Below are 19509 nucleotides of genomic sequence, written 5' to 3'. Positions count from 1 at the left end.
TTGCTTTTCACACATATCTCAAGAAACCAAGAAAAGCTTATGGGATTTTAAAAGTGACTTTTTACTTTTTCCCTTCATAATTAATGTAGCATGGTGGCACAGTGAACAGAGTTTGAGGTCTAAAATCAGGAAAACCTGAGTTCAAATCCAGCTTTCGGACACTTACTAGACAATCTCTTAGTTTATCCAGCTTGTAAAATAGGGATAATAATAGCACCCCCTTTGCGTGACTGTGAATATAGTACTTATAAACTGCTTAGCATCATCCTTGGCTCATAGTAGGCAAGTTTATTTCTTCCCCTCCATACTCCATATCCCTCCATAAATTTCAAATATATAGAGAATTCACATAAGTGAGCTTCCCTGTGTCTAGAACTCTCCCTTCTTCAAATCTCTCCCCCTTTTAAAATATTTTGAGGCTCATCCTAGGTGGCATTTCTTTCAGATTATTGTCCAATTTTTCGCTGCTCTCTCTTTGAGCCAATTCAATTCAATTCAATAAGTATTTTTAAAGTACCTTATTGCCAAGAGCTATTCTGGGTACCAGAGACAGAAACAAAAATGAAACGGTCTGTCTTTTAGGAGGAGAGGTAATAATATTTATACAAATAAATGCAAAATATACACAAAGTACATACAAATTAGTTTCATGTGTAGATGCCTTATATTGTAGTTGGATAGTATCCCTTTGAGAATGTGAGCCCCTTGAAAGTCTGGACTATTTCATGTTTGCTTTTGTACCCTCAGGGCTCAGCACAGATCTAGCCCAAACTGGATGATTAGTGATGAACTGAAGATTCCTTGTGAGGACTTTACTATCTCTCTGTTAGTTATGTTAAAAGGATCGTGGGAACTTTTAAGTTATGGATTCCAACTGATTAAGTACTTAATTTAAATGGAAATGAACCATAGACAAACTGCCTAAAAGTGGAACCGCTAGGCTAAATGTTAGAGAAAGAAAGCCATTGGCAGATACTTTAAAGGAGGGAGAAGTTTGGAGGAGTTTTTGGAGGAGCTCCTCTTGTGGAGGAGCTCAGTTTCTCAGTGGAGGAGAAAGTAATGACAGTCAAACAACAAATATTGCATCAGGTCTCCAAGCTGGAAGAAGAGGTAAGACCAGTGGTTCTCCAAGTATGGTCTAGAGAATCCTGGGGCTCTCTGAAATCCTTTTAGAGGATCTACAAATTCAAAAATAGTTTTTATTTCCAATATGGTAAATGTCTATAAATATAATCCAGATAAACAAAAATGCTTTGGAAAGATCCTCAATAATTTTTAATAGGATAAAGATACTGAAAACAAAAGTTTGAGAAGCACTGGGTAAAGACCATGGGAGAAAGGAGTATTAGATCTTAGAAATGAAGAGATTTTGGTCATTCAAAGAGCTAGGCCTACAGGCTACATAACCATTCTTGACAGCTACTATCTGGGATTCAATTGAATTGAATTCAAGTTAATTTAATTCAAATATTAAGGGCTACTGTATATACGACAAGGTGTTACAACCTGGGAAGGTCTAAGTTTTATATAAAATGTAGCTCCTGCTCTCAAAGCTCAACTGGATATAGGGATCATGTGACTTAGGCTCAGTCCCGAAAACTTCATTCAATCAGTCCCATTCACCCTTAAGTACTTGTAAACATACAGTTTCACTTGATTTGAGCTCTTTTACCATTCTTGGATTTGATATAAACATGCCATCAAATAAAAAAATATATATTTCTGAATATAAAAATTGTTATTAATTTATTAAACAAACATTAATGATTCCTTTGTGCAAGAATTAGTGTATTCAGAGTTTTTTACCCTCTAGTTAATGAATTTTTAAAAAAATGTTGATAACTATTTTAATATGATTGGTTTCTGTCAAAATTGTAATTCTTTTAGGATCCTAAATTCTTCTATGTATTTAGCCTACTGGTCAACAGCTTCCAACCTTATGACATCTTCCCCTTGTTCTGGTTAATTGTGAATTCTACTGGGAAACTTGTCTTTTCATTGTTGTTACAAAAAAAAAAAAACAAAAACAAAAACAAAACCACCTTTTCTTGCTAACTATATGTTCTCTCAGATCTATTTCATATTTGCCACTCTTGATGTCCATTTTTCCTCTTCATCTGTCCTTAGTCTCTTTTGGCAAAGAATGTCTTTGTGAATTCATCACATGGCTGAACCCCATCATCTGCTATCAAAGCTCATCATTTGTTTGTAACTCCAACCTCATCAGTGGCATCTTTCTAAGATACCTCCAGTTTATTATGTTGTCTCTATGGTTCCCCGCCCCATTAGATTATGAGCTCTTTGAGAACAGGGATCATTGTTTTGTTTGGAGTTTGGAGTGATATTTTTTGTTTGAGAAGTTGATTTATTGTTTTTGCTTTCTTTGTCTTTCCAGTACTTAGCACAGTGACTAACCCATACTAATATTAATATAAAAAAATAATAATATAGTAAAATTAATAATGCTTGGTGTTTTGACTTGACAATTTGTCAGGAAGTAGAGACCTAAAGGAATAAGAAGGTCTCAGAACCAAAGCCTTCTTTCTTGAGAAAGGTGGGAGTTTATCATGAGAGTAAGTTAATAGCAACTATGTTGAGAGGAGAGATATTTGATTAATAAAGAAACATTTATTATTCACTAAGTGTTTTATCAAGTACTAGGGGAGATGCGAGAGGTAATGGTAAGGAATATTAATTAAAAGTCATTGTGATTTCTTTAATGACTAAAAACCTTTTAAAAAATATATATTTTTTTCAATCAGCAAAAATCTTTCTTCTCCCCCTTTCCCCCCTTATTCCTGACCCTCCTCCTACCACACACACTAATTGAGGGAGGAACACACAAAACTTTTCCACAGTAACCATGTCAAATTAAAAAAGTGATGACTTATTCTGTACCTAGTCTTTTATCTGTCTGCTAGGTTGCATGTACCATCATTAATCTTCTTGAGATTGGTCTTTACAATGATCCATTCAATACGTTTTTACAAAAGCATTTGTACTGGGGATATAAGTAAGAAATAAGCAGTTCCTGTCCTCAAGGAGCTCATGGTGTGATGGGAAAAGACAAAATAAAAGGAAAGTGAAAAGGGCAAAAAGGATGAGGATAGGTATGGGTGTGAGAATGACGTTCTGCTCGGATTATAACCCAGCAGCTGGCAGCTGCTGGAGAAAGTTGTTGGCCAGAAATTTCGGTAAATTCCAAGCCCTAAAGGTAGGTTTTGGGAGGAGTTTTATTGCTCTAATCCCTAGCCTTCCAGTCAAGGGGAGAGGCAACTAGGGAGAGTTGGCTAAGTGCAGGGGTCCTCAAACTATGGCCTGCGGGGCCAGGTGCAGCAGCTGAGGACGATTATCCCTCTCACCCAGGGCTTTGAAGTTTCTTTATTTAAAGGCCCACAAAACAAAGTTTTTGTTTTTATTATAGTCTCGCCCTCCAATAGTCTGAGGGACAGGGAACTGGCCCCCTATTTTAAAAGTTTGAGGACCCCTGGGTCACTGTAGAGTATCAGAAACTGAGTCTGTTGATCTAGTAATGAGATTTTTGATGATCCACTTTTCCTGGGTGAGGTTTATTGAGAGTTACCTGGGAACTGATCAGAATTCCTAATTCTTTAAGAGTTGTCTTCACTGTAGCAAAACCTTAACAATACCTTAACCTTAACAAGCAATAACACTTTGCTAGAGAGGAGTCTAAAAGAGATGATATCACCAGGCTATTGAAACCACAGTAGAGATAAGTGAAACATGGGGAAAAAAGTTAAATTGACTAAATTTTTTTTTCTACACTATCTTGATACTTCGCTTTGTGTCAAAGGAAACTAGCAAGTTTATCTCAGGATTTCATTGATTTGCCTCAAGACAATATGATTTGGTTTGCAGGCAGGTGCCACCATTCCTAAGAGTGGAGAAGAGATAGAGGAGACTATACCTTTGGGCAACATCAGCATTCACCTCTTTTATCCTTTTTTTCCTAATCCTATCTCTATCTTTCTTTTATCCTGGCAAATCGCTCCAATATCTTTACTAAAAAACCCCAAATGGGATCACAAATACCCAGACACAACCCTACTGAAAGGACTCAGCAAGAATACAAGTGTTGTAGGGAAGGGTGCCCAAACAAAAAACAGAGCAGGGTACAAGCAGCAAAAGATCTAATCTGGAAGTCTGGAATTGTATCAATCTTCTCTCTGAAATGCAAACTAGGATCTGGTCTTCCAAAGGTTAGGGAGGGTCTCAAGGCTAGTCCAAACTTGGCTGGTAGGGAAGTTTAAAATACCAGTTAACAACTTTACTCATTTCTGTTATTTATGAAGATTTTTATATGTGATTTCTCTATAAAAGTGTGGAAACCAAAACATATATATGACTAGATTGTCATTTAAACTGTGGGGGGGAAAATAAGATTTTGTTCTCTTGTGAACTGTAGAAATTTATACAGGTGATATAAGTAATAATAATTATTGCCAACTCTTCATGACCCCATTTGGGTTTTTTGTTGTTGTTTTTTGCAAAGATAATGAAATGGTCTTCCATTTCTTTTTCCAGCTCATTTTACAGATGAGAAAACTGAGGCACGCAGGGTTAAGGGATTTGCCCAGGTAATACTTGCTAGAAAGGCCAGATTTGAACTCAAAGAGGAATCTTCCTGACTCCAAGCTTGGCATTCTAGGCACTGAGTCTCCTACATGTTCATAATAATAGCTAGTATTTATATATTAGCCCCTACAATATGCCAGGCATTATGCTAAGCATTTTACAAATATCTCATTTAATCCTCACAACAACCTGGGAGATAAAATTATCCCCACAAATTTTTTATGGTTGAATCGTTTCAGTGCTGTCTGACTATGACTCTCTTTGGATTTTTCTTGGCAAAACTACTAGAGTGGTTTGCTATTCCTTCTCCAGTTCATTTTACAGATAAGGAAATAGAGGCAAATAGGGCTAAGTGACTTGCTCAGTCACAGGGCTAATCAGTGGTCTGATGGGCTTTGAACTCAATCATAGGGATAGATAGGGAGGTAAAAACAAAAAGAGGTTAAGGGATATCCAGGGCATATTAAGGATATACATAAATATAGATCTGTTATTAAATGTAAAACTATGTTGTTGATATACAAAATGTACATCTGCCGTTGTTAATGATGATAGAATCTCATTTAAAGAAAATGTTTGCCCTACTAGTTTTTTGGATTATGACAGTAAATTTTTCTGTAAAGAATTGCATATGAGATCCTGAATCTTTACTACAGCTTTTTAAAAAAGCATATAAATATGAATTGAGGGCTTTAAAAGTATATATTAAATGTAGAACAAGAACAACATTGTGCTCACCTCTGCCCTCTTCAAACCTGTTTATTTTGGTGAATGTTTACAATACATCCTTGCGACTTTTCTGTTGATATGTCCTTTCTCCTATCTCATCTTTTTTCTTTCCCTTTAATTTTTTGTCTTCTTTTCTTCTCTTGCCCTCTTTATTATTGTCACCCTGAAAAGAAAATTTAAAACGTGGGAGATTATAGTGAAGGCATTGAATGGTATATTGGTGCAAATATTGGAGTTGGAAGTAGAAAGAAGAACTTGAGTCAAATCTCACTCTGCCACCTTAATTTCAAAAATGGTGTTATGAGCATAGTATTTTAGATACTAGAGATCAAAAGATAAAAGATTCTAATGAAAGAATGTTATTTGTCCCTTGTTCTTGAAGAGGACCATCACATCAGGGAGATGGTGCCATGACATTCAAGTGAATTGGATCAGGATGATTAGAGATGGTCCTTGGATGCAAAGGAAGACCAATTTTTATTTTATTTATTTGTTTGCTGAAAGAATACTAATTTTGAAATAACATGTATAATAAAAAGTCATTTGAGAAGAAAGTGAGGTAGAGAATGGAGAAGAATCTGAGAAGATTCCTCTTGTGTCTGAAATGTATTCACTTTGTCTTCTTTTTGGAATCCCTGCTTTCCTTCAAAGCTCAGCATAAACTCTGGCTCTTAAATTGTCCCTTTCCCCTGCTAGTGTCGCCTCCCTACTCAATTACCTTGAAATTGGGCCTGGAGTAGAACACCTGGCTGCTAAATCACGCAATACTTAGTTTGAATTCCTTCCTTTGATACCTATCAGCTACATGAAGCCTCTGGGCAGGGCACTTAATTCTCAGTGACCCAAGCAAATTTTAGATTATAAATTTGAGAAGAGGTATACTAATAGAGAAACTAATAAATCAGAAATCTAGTCAATATATCTATCTCATATGTGTATATGTATGTATTTATATGTACGTGTATATATGTATGTGTATACATATTGGTTTATTTGAATAGCATGTAAGTTCCTTGGGAAATTATATTATTTAATTTTTGTCTTTATATTTCCACTGCTTTGAACAGTTACATGAACAGTTTTACATAGGGTTGGGGCTGGGACTATTATTTAATTTATGAAGCTAACTCCTTGATGTAACTATCTCTTGGTAGACTTCCCTTTACTAATGCAAGTCCACATCTTTTCTATAATTTACAGATATAAAGACTTCCCCTCAAGCATTGAGAAATCAAAAGTTTTGCCCTGGGTACAGCCAGAGGCAAGATGTGAAGCTATATCTTCCTAATTTTAAATCCAGGCTTTTTAATATCCCAGGGTGCTTACCCAAGTAAAAGGAAGTTAACATATAATTGATTATTGATTGTTATGAGGAGGTTGTCACTCGGGCTGAGCCTTGCAGCTCTCCAAGATTCTGAGATACAAAGAATGGAGGGAGAGATCTTCCCCGAAGCATGGATGCCTAATCTGTAATGCGAACAGAATTGTAATGAGCTAGCTCTTAGATATCACTTTTAGGGTTTACAAAGTGCTTTATTTATGTTGTCTCATTTGATGTTCATAAAAATCCTTATGATGGCTTCTATTATTGCCCTCATTTTCATACAGATGAGGAAACTAAGACAGGATTTGAACACAGGTTTTTATGATTCCAGGTCCCACATTCTGTATACATTGTGTCTCAAACAAAAAGTCATAGAGAATCCAACTATGAGATTCTATGATGAAGCCACTTTCACTGGAGTAATTCCCCATATAACTTTTCCATGAGATTTGTAGATGTTCTATTTTATCCCATGCATCTTCTACTATATTCTCAATGTGAGCATCTTCTCCCCAATTCCATGACAGATATATTTCAGTGTCCAGGAAAAGGCCAAAAATTATAGAGTTTAATCATTAAACAAAGGAAGTTTTGTTTTGTTACTACACTTAATTTTTAGATATTTCCTTTCTGAAATAAGACAATTTAAGCAGTCATAATAAAGAAAATTAAAATTTGTCTTTCCTTTGACAAAGTATGATTTGAAATATATTTACTGCAATTTAAAAATTGTTTATATTTTCTTACTGAAAAACAAAACTAATTTTTAAAGAATTCACCATGCAGCTTAGCATAAAGCCAAAGAACTTCCCTTTCTCTGTTAAAGCTTGCTCTGTCCCTCCGTTTTTAGAGGAAATTCTTATAGCCCATGGGAAAGGAAAAAAAAAATTGTAATCTCTTTCTAGTTCCTATTGAAGTGACTAAACGTGGCCCAGCCTTAGGTCCACGCCCCTTCCACTTTCTGACGTCATACTATTTTTGTCTTTGAATAGCTCATTGACACGATCGCTTCGGAGATCGGAGAATTGAAACAAGAGATGGTACAGACAGATGTCAGCCTAGAAGATGGATTGGAACCCATTGAAATACCCAGGTGACTCCCAAATCTCTTTATTCATGAAGGGGAAAAAATAAAAAAGGCAAGATAAACTGCTTTAGTTAGGAGAGTTGAGGTTTGTGTTCCATGGGAGCCATACAGCTTTATTAGTCCTTGGAGTAGGAGTGGCTTATGAATGGAAGTTAAATGTTTGTTTTAATTGCTTTGAATGTCCTACATGCACTTGAACTTTGCTCTCTGCTGGCATTGGTACTAAGAAATATTGAATTACATTTACAGTATTCAGCTAATATTCATTTGGGGGGAAGAAATTAAGATAGATCCTGATGTAAGCTAATTAGAAATAAATCTGGTTGTTATTACACAGAGGAAAGCACAAAGGGGAGTCTTTTATTTTCAGTTCATAATAAATTAAAAAAGATCATTTCATGGTCCCTTGAAATAATCTGCCAAAGCCAAATTGTTAACTCACTGATAATAGGATAGGACATGGACTGGTATTGCTAGAAATGATTTAGAAAGCAGCAGCAGTGATAGAAATTTATAGAAGTCTTGTTTCTGTGGATTTTTAATGTAAAATCTCAATATACAAAAAAGGAAACTGAGATATTATGATGACAAAACACTAGAATTAAAGATATTAATAACCACAATTCCTTGGACAGTATCCTTGCATCAGCAAATGATTATTCTGAAGGGGCTATTGACACTTTGTTCAGTTATCTCATCCTGAGTGCCAGGTTTATAAAAATGAATGTTCCTGACTGGTGGGGAGAAATGAAATGCAGGAGAAGCACGGTGAAGGGAAACCCCAAGTGTTCTAGCAGGTTTCAAACCTGCTAGACTTGTTTGCTGAGATAGTATGAGGAGGAGATACCACAGCCCCAGGGAGCTCTTCTGCAACAAGGTTGTTATAGTTTTCTTTACCAATCTTATTTCTCTAGTAGAACTGTTACTTCCTTAACCTCTGGAATTTTTGTGTATCCAGATGGTTGGTTGGGCAATTGGATAGTTTTTAATCAATACAACCCAAAGGAAAGTCTCAGAAGTAATAGTAATAGTTTCCCCTGGGGCCTCACACAATACTTTGTTTTATACCTCTTTAATGCTCTTATCATCACATAAGATTGTATATTCTTATCTGTCTTTATCTTGTTTCTCTATTTGATTGTAAGTTCAAATAAGATAATGTAATTCAAAACACTTTGAAAATCTTAAAACACTGACAAAGCAAGGTGTTATTGCTATTAAATTCCATGAATTCAATTCAGTTCAGCATAGATTACATTACCTACAGCCTCATCTTTCTCATCTTCACAAAACCTTTACTTCATTCATTCATCCTCATTAGCAACATGTCTGTCATGTGATTTTGCTCTCTCTTTCTCCCTTTGTGGCTAGATTCCTTGAGAAGTCTGTTTACAATAGGTGCCTTTACTGCCTTTCCTTTCACTCCTTTCTTAAATCTTTCAGAGTTTGACTTCTGACCTCAACATTCTTCAACCAAAACTATGCTCTGCAAAGTCACTAATGATCTCTTAATTGCCAGATCTAATGGCCTTCTTCTCTAACTTCTTACTCCTCTTCAATCTTTGAAGGTTTTTATGACCCTGCTCTCCTGGTTCTCTCCCTAATTTGTGACCTCTCCTGTTTTTCCTTGGCTGGATCATCATCTATGTCACGTTCACTAAATTTGAGGGTAGATCCCAAGACTTTGTTCTGGGCCTTCTTCTCCCTCTGTATTACTTCTCTTAGTAATTTTCATCAGCTCCTATGTTTTCAATCATTATTTCTAAGCATACAACTCATACTTGTCTAGCTTAACCTTTCTTCTGATTTTCAACTACCTATTAGACATACATAATTGGATATCTAAGTTGAAAAGTTCCAAACTGGATGAACATCTTTCCCTTCTTCCCCAAAAAACCTTTTCCCTCTGTTATGGGCCAGATCTCTGACCTTAAAACAAAGGATTCTTACAAGGTACTAAGTCAGTGGAATTGATAGAGACAATAGTTATCTTATTTAGCATGGTAATTTAGTATGATTTTAATCCTATAAGGACATGATAAAGGGCCAGAACTTCAAACAAGGTACTAAGTGGAATTGAGGAAACAATGGTTAAATCTAGTTTAGCATTGATTCAATCCTATAACAAATAATGCTTTCCTAGTGATATAATGATTGGTGTATACTCAGTGTGGGGCATATAAGCTAGAAGCTCTTGGGGCCAAAAAAGATAAGCGCAGTAGAAACTCTTGGAGGTTAAGACAGATTCGTTCCATCTTTCACCTTTGTGGTGACTGGAGGCTGAAGCACAAACCTTTGTATTCCGAGATATTCAGAGCGCAGAGAAAGAGGTAGGAGCTCAAGCTCTCAGAACCAAGGAGAGAGATAGGCCTCTAAGAAAGCTAACCGGGCCCCAGGAAAGGGGTCAAGACTTTGAAGGAGACAATAAAGGATTTGGACTTTAATCCCTGGCTATTCTTGTGGTGATTACACTGAACTGAAACGAAGGCTGCTTCCAGAGACCACAAGGAAACATCAACAGAGAACATTACATTTTAAAGAGAACATTACACTCTTCCTCCTAAATTCTCTATTACTGTTTAGAGTACCACCATCTTCCAGCTTTTCAGAGTTGCAATCTAAATGTCATCCTATATTCTTCACTCTCTGTTAATCCATTCCAGACCCTCATATCCAATCAGTTGTCAAATCCTATCTATTGATTTCTGTCAGATATGTCCCCTTCTCTCCCTGACACTACAAGCAACCTAGATCAAATCTCCTCCCATTCCAATCCATTTTCCACCAACCTGTCAGGTTGATGTTCCAAAAGTGCAGAACAGATTATATGATCCCACCCCCCTTTCAGTTAACTGCGGTTGCTCCTTTTTGTCCTCAAGATCAAAAATAAAATCCTTTGTTTAACTCTTTAAAATCTTTCATAACCTGACTCTGGCCCCTTTCTATTTTTCCATTATGATTATGCCTTACTGCCCTCCAACTGTTATATTATCCAATGCTAGCACAAGACTTCCATCAGCCATCTCAGTGCATTTTCCCTGGCTGTCTCCCATACCTGGAATTCTCTCTGTCCTCTGATATACCCCTTGACTTCTCTGGGTTCCTTTAAGTCCTTAATCTTAGTGATATCCCTCTGGGAATATCCCCAGTTTATCTTATATGTATATCTTATTTGCACATGAGTGCAAAACATTTACACGTAATCTCCTTCATTAAACTGTGAACTCCTTGAGAGCCTGTCTGTGTATCTTCAGTGCTTAGCAAAGTGCACTGAAAGCACATAGGAAGCACTTAAAAAATACTATTTGACTGGCTGACTGACTGTTGTAGTGGATAAAGTCATTTGATTTCCTACTTTTACTCCACCATCTTGGCTCCACCTCTCATTTGAAGTGAGGAAAATTTAGGTTTAACTCCTACCTCAGGCACTAGCTAGGTTATCCTGAGCAAGTCATTTAATAGCCCTAGGCCTTGGTTCCCAAATCTGTAAAATTAGCAAATTATACTCTCTATGTTCTCTAAAGTCCCTTCTAGTGTTAGACCTATGATCCTATTAAATGATGCTTATAACATGCAGAAGCATTGGATCAGGATAGCTATAACATAAACTGCTAAATATAACATAGATCATGCATTCCATGGGGAAAAGATAAATACATAAATCATTCATTCAAAAGAGTGTAAGAGGCAAAGCACTATTGTGTGGTGCAAAGCCTGAGAAGATCTCTTATAGAATAATTAATATTGAAGTTGGGACTTGAAAGAAGGAAAGATATCCAAATAGGGAACTTGAAGGAAGGCAGAGATTTCAACAGTACAGAATAAATGATACAATGAATACAGAAACAAAGATGGGAAGAGCGATAACTAAAATAAATCTAAACAGGTAAATTGAAATCAGATTAGAAAGGATTGTGCCAGACCTGGGAATTGATAATTTATTCAGTAGGTAATATAGAGCCATTGAAAATTTATTTTTTTATCTAATCCATCCTCAGATACATAGTAGCAGTATGACCCTCGGCAAGTCATTTAACCCTGTTTTGCTCAGTTTTCTCATCTGTAAAACAACCTGGAGGAGGAAATTGCAAACCACTCCAGTATTTTTGCCCAAAAACTCCAAATTGGTTCATGAAGAATAGGCTACAATTCAAATTACATTGTTGTAGTAATATGTTGAAAAGATTATTCAAGAGATTGTGTTGAAAATGAATTAGAAAGGGAATGGATTAGAATCAGGAAGATGCAAGGGAAGATGTTATACTACTAGTCTAGGTGAGAAGAGAATCAGAAAGAATATAGTTGCAGCAGCAATAGATAAGTAAATTATTTGAGGAAGATTTTGTAAAAACAACAGGATTTAACTACTGATGGGAAGTGAGGGTTGAAAGAGTGAAAATAAATAATTATTCCAAAGTTATAGGCATGAAAGTTATAGGCAAAATTATGTGTTATTAACAAAAGTAAATAAATTAGTGGGATTGGCAGATTTAGAGAAAAAAGATGTAGAATTCCATTTTAACCATGTTAAGTTATCAAAGTGAAGAGGCTGTTAGAAATAAGAGTAGAACAATAGGGAGAATGAATAAGGGAGAGAGGTAGAATTAAAATGCATTTGCAAGGGGCAATTCTTGGTGGTACAGTGGATAGAGCAGTCAGCCTCAAGAGTTCAAATGTGGCCTCAGACACTTATTAGCTGGGTGATTCTGGGCAAATCATTTAACCCTAATTGCCTCTAAAAAATAAAAAAATAAAAGAAACCACCTCATTTGCATAGAGATGATAATTGAAGCCATGGAAGTAGAAAGTCTTTTTCAAATATAGAAAGGACAATGAAGAGGGCTTAGTTCAAAATTATGGAGAACAATCATATTTCAGGGACAAGAGGAGACAATGAAAGAGAAAAGTCACAGGAATATAAAAGAATCATGAGAAAAGGAGGAGGAGCCTCCTGCCAAGGCATGAGAGGATATTATAAAGGAAGGGCTAGCCACTGTGTCAAATACTCAAGGAAGTCGAGGAAAATGAGAGGAAAAAATGGATTTGATGATAAGGAAATGATTAGTGACTTTGGAGATAGTTTTATTTAGAAGGCTGTTAGAGATGAAAGCCAGACTACACGATGGTGAAGTAGTGGAGGCAAATATTGAATGTAGTTTAAATGTATGAAGGAGTCAAAGCAATATTTTTTCAGAGGAGAGACAGCATATTTATGAGGTGAAGAAGTAAATAGATAGTAAGTGATTGAAGATGCATAAGCACACTATATATAGCAGATAAAGTCTGAACTTTGAATGAGGAAGATCAGAATTCATATTCCATTTCATGCTCAATTTCATCTTATCCTGTACTAGGCAAGTCACTGAATCTTTTAAGCTTCTATTTTTTTATGTAAATAAAGTCTAATATTAGCAAGTATCTTTTAAGTTGTAAACATCAAATGTGATAAAGCATATTCTACAAATCATAAATCACTAAAGAAATGTGACTTGTTATAGAACAAAGTCATGGATAGGTTAGATGAAAAAACTGAGCAAATAGGGAGTGGTTTGATAACATGTAGAACTACATTATTATCAAAATTTTGAATGTGCCTGATGCAAATATTGAGTTTCTATATACTCTGGACTTGTTTATTGCATTGCCATCTTTTACTAAGATTTCTGGAATTATGATCAACAACAATGACAAATTTTTGTGGCTACATTAATTAGTTTAATCTTTAAAGAAAACTCATAGAGGGAGCAGCTAGATAGTATATTGGATAGAGTACCAGCCCTGAAGTCAGGAGGACCTGAGTTCAAATCTGGCCTCACACACTTAACACTTCTAGCTGTATGACTTTGAGCAAGTCACTTAATCCCAGTTGCCTAAGCAATAAAAAAGAAAATTCATTGGCATTAAAGAGAATCTTCAGAGATACCAAAATGATTTTTTTTCCTAAAACTGGATTATATAATTATTTATTGGTAAATATGGAGTTCCAGACCTGCAATCAGGACCACTTAAATTCAAAATCAACCTCAGATACTAGCTAGGTGATCCTGGACAAATCTTTAAACTCTGTTTGTCTCAGTTTCTACATCTGTTAATAGCACCTACCTCCTAGGGTTGTTGTGAGGAGTAAATGAAATAATTATAAAGCACTTAGCATATTGTATTGTATAAATGTTCCTAACATCATTATTATAAGTAAAGCACATTTAAAACTTAAAATACTATATAAATTATAGCAATTATCACTTATTTATTCTTTGGACAGTGGACAAAATTCACTACAGTTTGGCATGTCTGATTATTTGCTTTCTTTATTTTTGATCCATATATAGGATTTCCATTTATGTTGACTCTTTGATTCTTTTCTAATCATACATTTCTTCACTTCTCTTCTTTATATAAATAGACTTCTTAAGCACAGGTCAACTTGGGAATTTTGATGCCTTCAAGTCATTGTCCTTGTGTCCTTGACACAAAAACAAGATAATCCTTACTCTCAAGTTGCTCATATTCTTAGAGATGAAACAAAATATGTAGATGATTTTAGCTGCATGCTTTTAGCACTTTCTTAAGTGTTCCCCAAAATATGTGTGTATGTTGTGTGATCACATTGTCAATCAAAATAGTTTGGCAGGGAATCAAACATGTTTGTAAGTAACACTGAATGTTCAGAAATAGCCACATTGTTTTTACAGATTTATGTTCATTTAAAATGTTGTGAAGAACTAATATAATGATAGAATCTTAGGACACTGGGGGCTTTTTCTTATTTGTTCTGTATCAAATAGATAATTTTGTTTATTTCTTATTATAATTCTTAAGTAAACCAATTAAGAGTTATTAATTCATATGTTTTGCGGTGTTAATTTGTAAATGATGGCTTGATATCCAGAAACTGTATTCTTTTCTTGCCTATTAAAAATCTATTTGGGTACTTTGTATTTTATTATATATTTGTATTATCAGGAAGAAAAAGAAAAATCAGGTGGAAAGCTCTTTAGGGCACAGTGACAAACCAGATGGTCATATAAAATTATATCCATTTTTATTGTTAAACCATTTAACAGTGCCAAAGACTTCTTTTCTGAGTCTTCTGTAGCTGTGGCTACTAAGTCAGGAACTATGGAATACCTGCAAAATCACTTGCCAGGTTATATCCCTGGATGAAGGCTTTGGGAGACTAGTTGAAAACAAGATGAATGGTCAGAGTTAGGGGAGAGGCCGTGTACACAAATTGCTCTTTCTAGGACTCTGACTCATTGACCTAGGCTTTTTCCAACATGGTCTAGGAAAGGTGATCATCAAAATGGTGGCAAAGTGGTTTAACTCATTCAGCTTGTGCTGTTTCTTATCTCTCCCTCAGAGTACCAATTCCCTCAGCTTGACTGACTTGTCTCTCCTGCTTAGCAGTTAGTGTGAATGGCTCACTTTTTCCTAGAAGAATCATTCCTCTGTGTGTGGATAATAGATAGGTCTGGCCTGGGAGCAGGACCAGTAATCTGAAGACATAATTATTCCTGTCTCTCAGGGACTTACCTTCCTCTTGGTGGCAAGGATGGCAAACACCTTCTCCACAGCATTTGCTTCCTTCAGAGAAAATCTTGGAAACAGTGTTGGTGAAATGGGAAGAGGAGGGAATTGCATTCCCAGAACTCTTGGATTGAGGGTTGTAGGCTGTCTTCAAAGGAGTCTTGGGGAAGGTGGTGGTTAAGGAGGTAGTTTGACTTACATCACATGCTGTCTCCTGTGTCTTCACTGTGAAAAGTTGCACTTGATTTTTTTCAGTATATGAATTGAAGTCCTTGACTGAAAAGGACTGGGGTAGGTACCATTGAATGAGTTATATTTTTGTTGTGAGTATTTTAATGTGAGCATATGAGTCTTTCATGTCTTGTACATTTTCTGTGGTGGAGGAAATTAACTTGCTGTAAAACAGTTATTCACATTTTTTCATAGTATGTCCCTTTTCTAGAAGAGAACAGACATCATTACTCAAGGCTAAACAAAAGTCATTTCCTGGGCATCTTTTAAATGAAAGGATTATTTATTCAGTAATTAGTATATCCACTTGGCATTACAACAAGGTTTCTTAAACTTTTTCTACTCAGGACCTGTTTTCACCCAAAGAATTTTTATGTACTCCCAGTTTAAATAGGTATATAAAATAGGTATAAAATTCAAACATTTATTTATAGTTATGAGACTCACAGTTTAATTAGCTGGGTATTAGATTTGGAAAAAACAAAGGATGTAGAGTACTGCAGAGGGGGTAGTAAAAAAATTTGGAAACATATGAATTAAATAAAATACTATCTGTTAAAACACTCACACACACACACGCACAAAAGAAGTCATTCCTAAGCTTTGATTTAGAAATTTTCCCAGATTTAGAGAAACCAGGTTCATGTGAATCCAGAGCAGAGCTTTTTGTGGGAGGTGACTCTCTGGGTTATTAGATCACATCAGATTTGGTCATCACATCAACTGCCCTGCACCTACACTCAAAATTCTAGAAATTACTTTGTATATGTTTTATATTTAATTTACTTTGCAATGTAGTTTTTCCCTCAATAGAATGTAAAGTTCTTGAGGGTAGGAAATGTTTCTTTTCTTGTTTTCATATCTTGAGCTCCAAGAACAGTGCCCAGGGCATATGTGATATACATGTTTGTTGAATTCAGTGCTGATTCAATGTAATTATTCTCAGCTCCTCCTTATTGACTGGTACTGATTTTACTGGTATAAAGAATCAAAGCAGATATTTTCTAGTCCTACATAAAAACTTCACAATCAAATGCAGAAAGGCAGAAATAGTAAATGCTTCTATTTTGGACTACAATGCAATAAAAAATTATAGTCAGTAAAGAGCCAGGGGAAAATAGTCTAAAAAACCAATTGAAAATTACATAATCTAATTCTAAAGAATGAGTAGGTCAAACAACAAATTGCAGAAACAAGTCATAATTTCATTCAAGAGAATGACAATAATGAGACAACATACCAAAACCTATGGAATGCAGCCAAAGCAGTTCTTAGGGAAAATTTTATATCTCTAAATAGCTACATGAATAAAATAAAGAGGAGATCAATGAATTGGGCATGCATCTAAAAAAGCGAGAAAAATATTACATATTTTAAAACCCCAATTAAATGCCAAATTAGAAATTTTGAAACTCAAAAGAGAGATTAATAGAATAGAAAACTATTAAGCATTATCTGTATCCTAGACCCTATTGCCTTTGAGATTCTTTGTTCTGATCATTTTTCTAGATGTTTGCTGATAAACATGGAATCAATAATTCTTTGTCTCATTAAATTTAAACACCAAATCTGGGTTCTATTGTTTATGGGCCTTACTGAAGAATCCACATGAAGTTGTGACACAGGTCTTTAAGAAACTGATGAAATTTTTCTGATAATGGAGAAACCTAGCTTCTCTGATTCTTCTTGCAAGCTTTACATTCTAGTTAATTGAGGAAGAATAGCTCCAGGCTGATTACAAGTCATTGTCTGTCCTTATTAACTCCCACTGTGTTGACTGAAAAACAACAGGTGATATTTTACTTTATCCTTATAGGGCTTTGAAAATATAAATATGGACTTGAAAAAAGTGACTTAAAAAAAAAAGTAACTTTTCCCCAAATCCCTGGGCAAGAGAAATGTAACAGTTGAGAGGTTTTTTTATTTTTTTTAATAAACTTTTAGTAATAGTTTATGTTTTCCATATCACCAATAGTTATCCCAAGTATTCTTTCCCTTTCTGTTCTTCCCAGAGAACTATCTTATGTCATATTTTTTTAGAGAGGAGGAAAAAAGCCAGCATCCCTGATGGATACATTTTTTAAAGTATAAAAATAAGTGCAATAAATAATGCCTTTGGACCTCTAATCCACCCCAAAAAGGTTGGAATGGGAGTATCTTCTCATTTCTTTTCATCTTTATAATTTTGTTACATTTACTTTTGATATTTTTTGTGTCATCGTTATTTCTATTTACATTATTGTAGCTACTGTGTATATTGCTTTCTTGGTTCTGCTTATTTCACTCTGCATCAAATAATGTAAATCTTTCCATGCTTCTACAGTCATCTTGATGAAGCACTAAGCTGTTCAGAATGTGAAAAATTCACAAAGATATTCTCATAGCCACAGAGTTTCCTTTATTTTGTCAAAGGAGCCATGGGCTAATTAAGGTGATCTAGTGGGATTGTGAGTGAAAAGACTCCTTAAAGGTCAGGGGCAGGGAGGGAAAGGGGAAGCCAGAGCAAGGTCTAGGCAATTAGGAAGGAATTAAGGAGAGTTCTGGTATAGGAGGAACTCACATATCCATTGTATCTATATTAGCAGCTGGAGGATGAAAATACAATAACAGGGATGTGCAAATGAAGGATAATGAAGGTGCTTTCATCACAAAGGTTACTTGTCTAGCTAGAATTTGCTCTAGAAGATGAAGGAAGAATCCCTTATCTGCAGGGTCTTTACTGGTTTGGTGGGTTGGACAAGCCTTTGATCATTTGGAAAAGATAATAGTCCTAGGAATGTGGGTCCTGTTTGTAGAAGATAAGGTTGACAATGGGAATTGGATGGGCTCATTGGGACATTGGAGTTCACATCCATCTCACACAGCATTTTTTAGGTAAAAAACTAAGGTCACAGTAAGATTCCATCATAGGCACATACCAAAGTTTGTTTAGCCATTCCTCAATCAATGGGCATCTTGTTTCCAATTATTAGCTATCACAAAAAGTAATGCTACAAATATTTTAGAGTATATGGGGACTTTTCCCCTTATGGATAACTCCTTTAGATTATAAGCATGGCAATGAAGTTTCTGATTCAAAGGGTATGAACATTTTTGTTCTGTATTTTTGTATTTCGAAATTGCTTTCCAGAATGGTTGTTCCATTTCCCAGCTCTACTAACAACATTGTGTGTCTATTTTTCCACAATCCCTCCAACTCAGAGTATGAGATGAAACTTCAGGACTGCTTTGATTTGCATTTCTCTATTATAATAAATTTGTGAATGGACAACCTTCCTAACATAAGCTAGAATATGTGTCCAAATATATATTGCCAACCACACTGTAATATTATTTGAACTTGAACTTGTTGGTTTGCCATGTAGAGTATAGAATGGGACACCTGGAGTCAGGAAAAACTGTCAGGGATTCAAATCCTGCCTCAGATATTTACTGACTATCTGATCCTGAATAAATTTAATTTCCTCATCTATAAAGTAGGGATAATAATATCCCTCCCAAAGTGATTATGAGAATAAAATTAGGTAATAATTTACCATATAAATGCCTAGCTATCATCATCATCATTATTATTATTATTAGCTATCATTATTGCTGGCCATACTCCTAGATTACAGCAGTTCTTAGACTCTGCATCCCACTGAAGTGAGTAAGGAGTAAATTCTATGCAGTGAGACTTTCTGTTTGGCTCTTACAGTGATTTTTTTGTCAACTGGTAAAATTCACTATAAACTCAAATAATTAGATGAAGTTATCTTATAGAACATATATGAAAAATACTTCTGAGGAAATGAGAGATGCAAGATCTGAGAAATGAAAGGGTGTAATATCTCTGTACCCAACTCCACCCAGAAGGAGTGGGAATGGAAGCAGAAGGAACTAACCCCAAATGCAACATTTGGCAGCTTATGAAAGAGCCATAGTCATTTTAGCCCCTAATTTCACTGTTTCACCTTTTTTTGGCTTTAAAATGATCAAAACAATATCTCAACTCTTTCTAACTGTTTTTTTTTAA

At 35.4% G+C, this 19509-nt stretch overlaps 1 protein-coding gene across 1 annotated transcript in view; it reads left to right on the top strand.

Annotated features, from left to right (window-relative positions):
- RIN2 (Ras and Rab interactor 2) overlaps positions 1-19509 on the top strand; it is a 221019-nt gene that overhangs the window by 155322 nt on the left and 46188 nt on the right. The window contains exon 6 of the mRNA XM_051975855.1: positions 7642-7742. Coding sequence (XP_051831815.1) covers positions 7642-7742 — 101 coding nt within the window. The remainder of the gene's footprint in view (positions 1-7641; positions 7743-19509) is intronic.

The sequence above is a fragment of the Antechinus flavipes genome, chromosome 2 (assembly GCF_016432865.1).
Source record: "Antechinus flavipes isolate AdamAnt ecotype Samford, QLD, Australia chromosome 2, AdamAnt_v2, whole genome shotgun sequence".
Classification (NCBI taxonomy): domain Eukaryota; kingdom Metazoa; phylum Chordata; class Mammalia; order Dasyuromorphia; family Dasyuridae; genus Antechinus; species Antechinus flavipes.
This window is presented reverse-complemented; position numbering and strand designations above follow the sequence as displayed.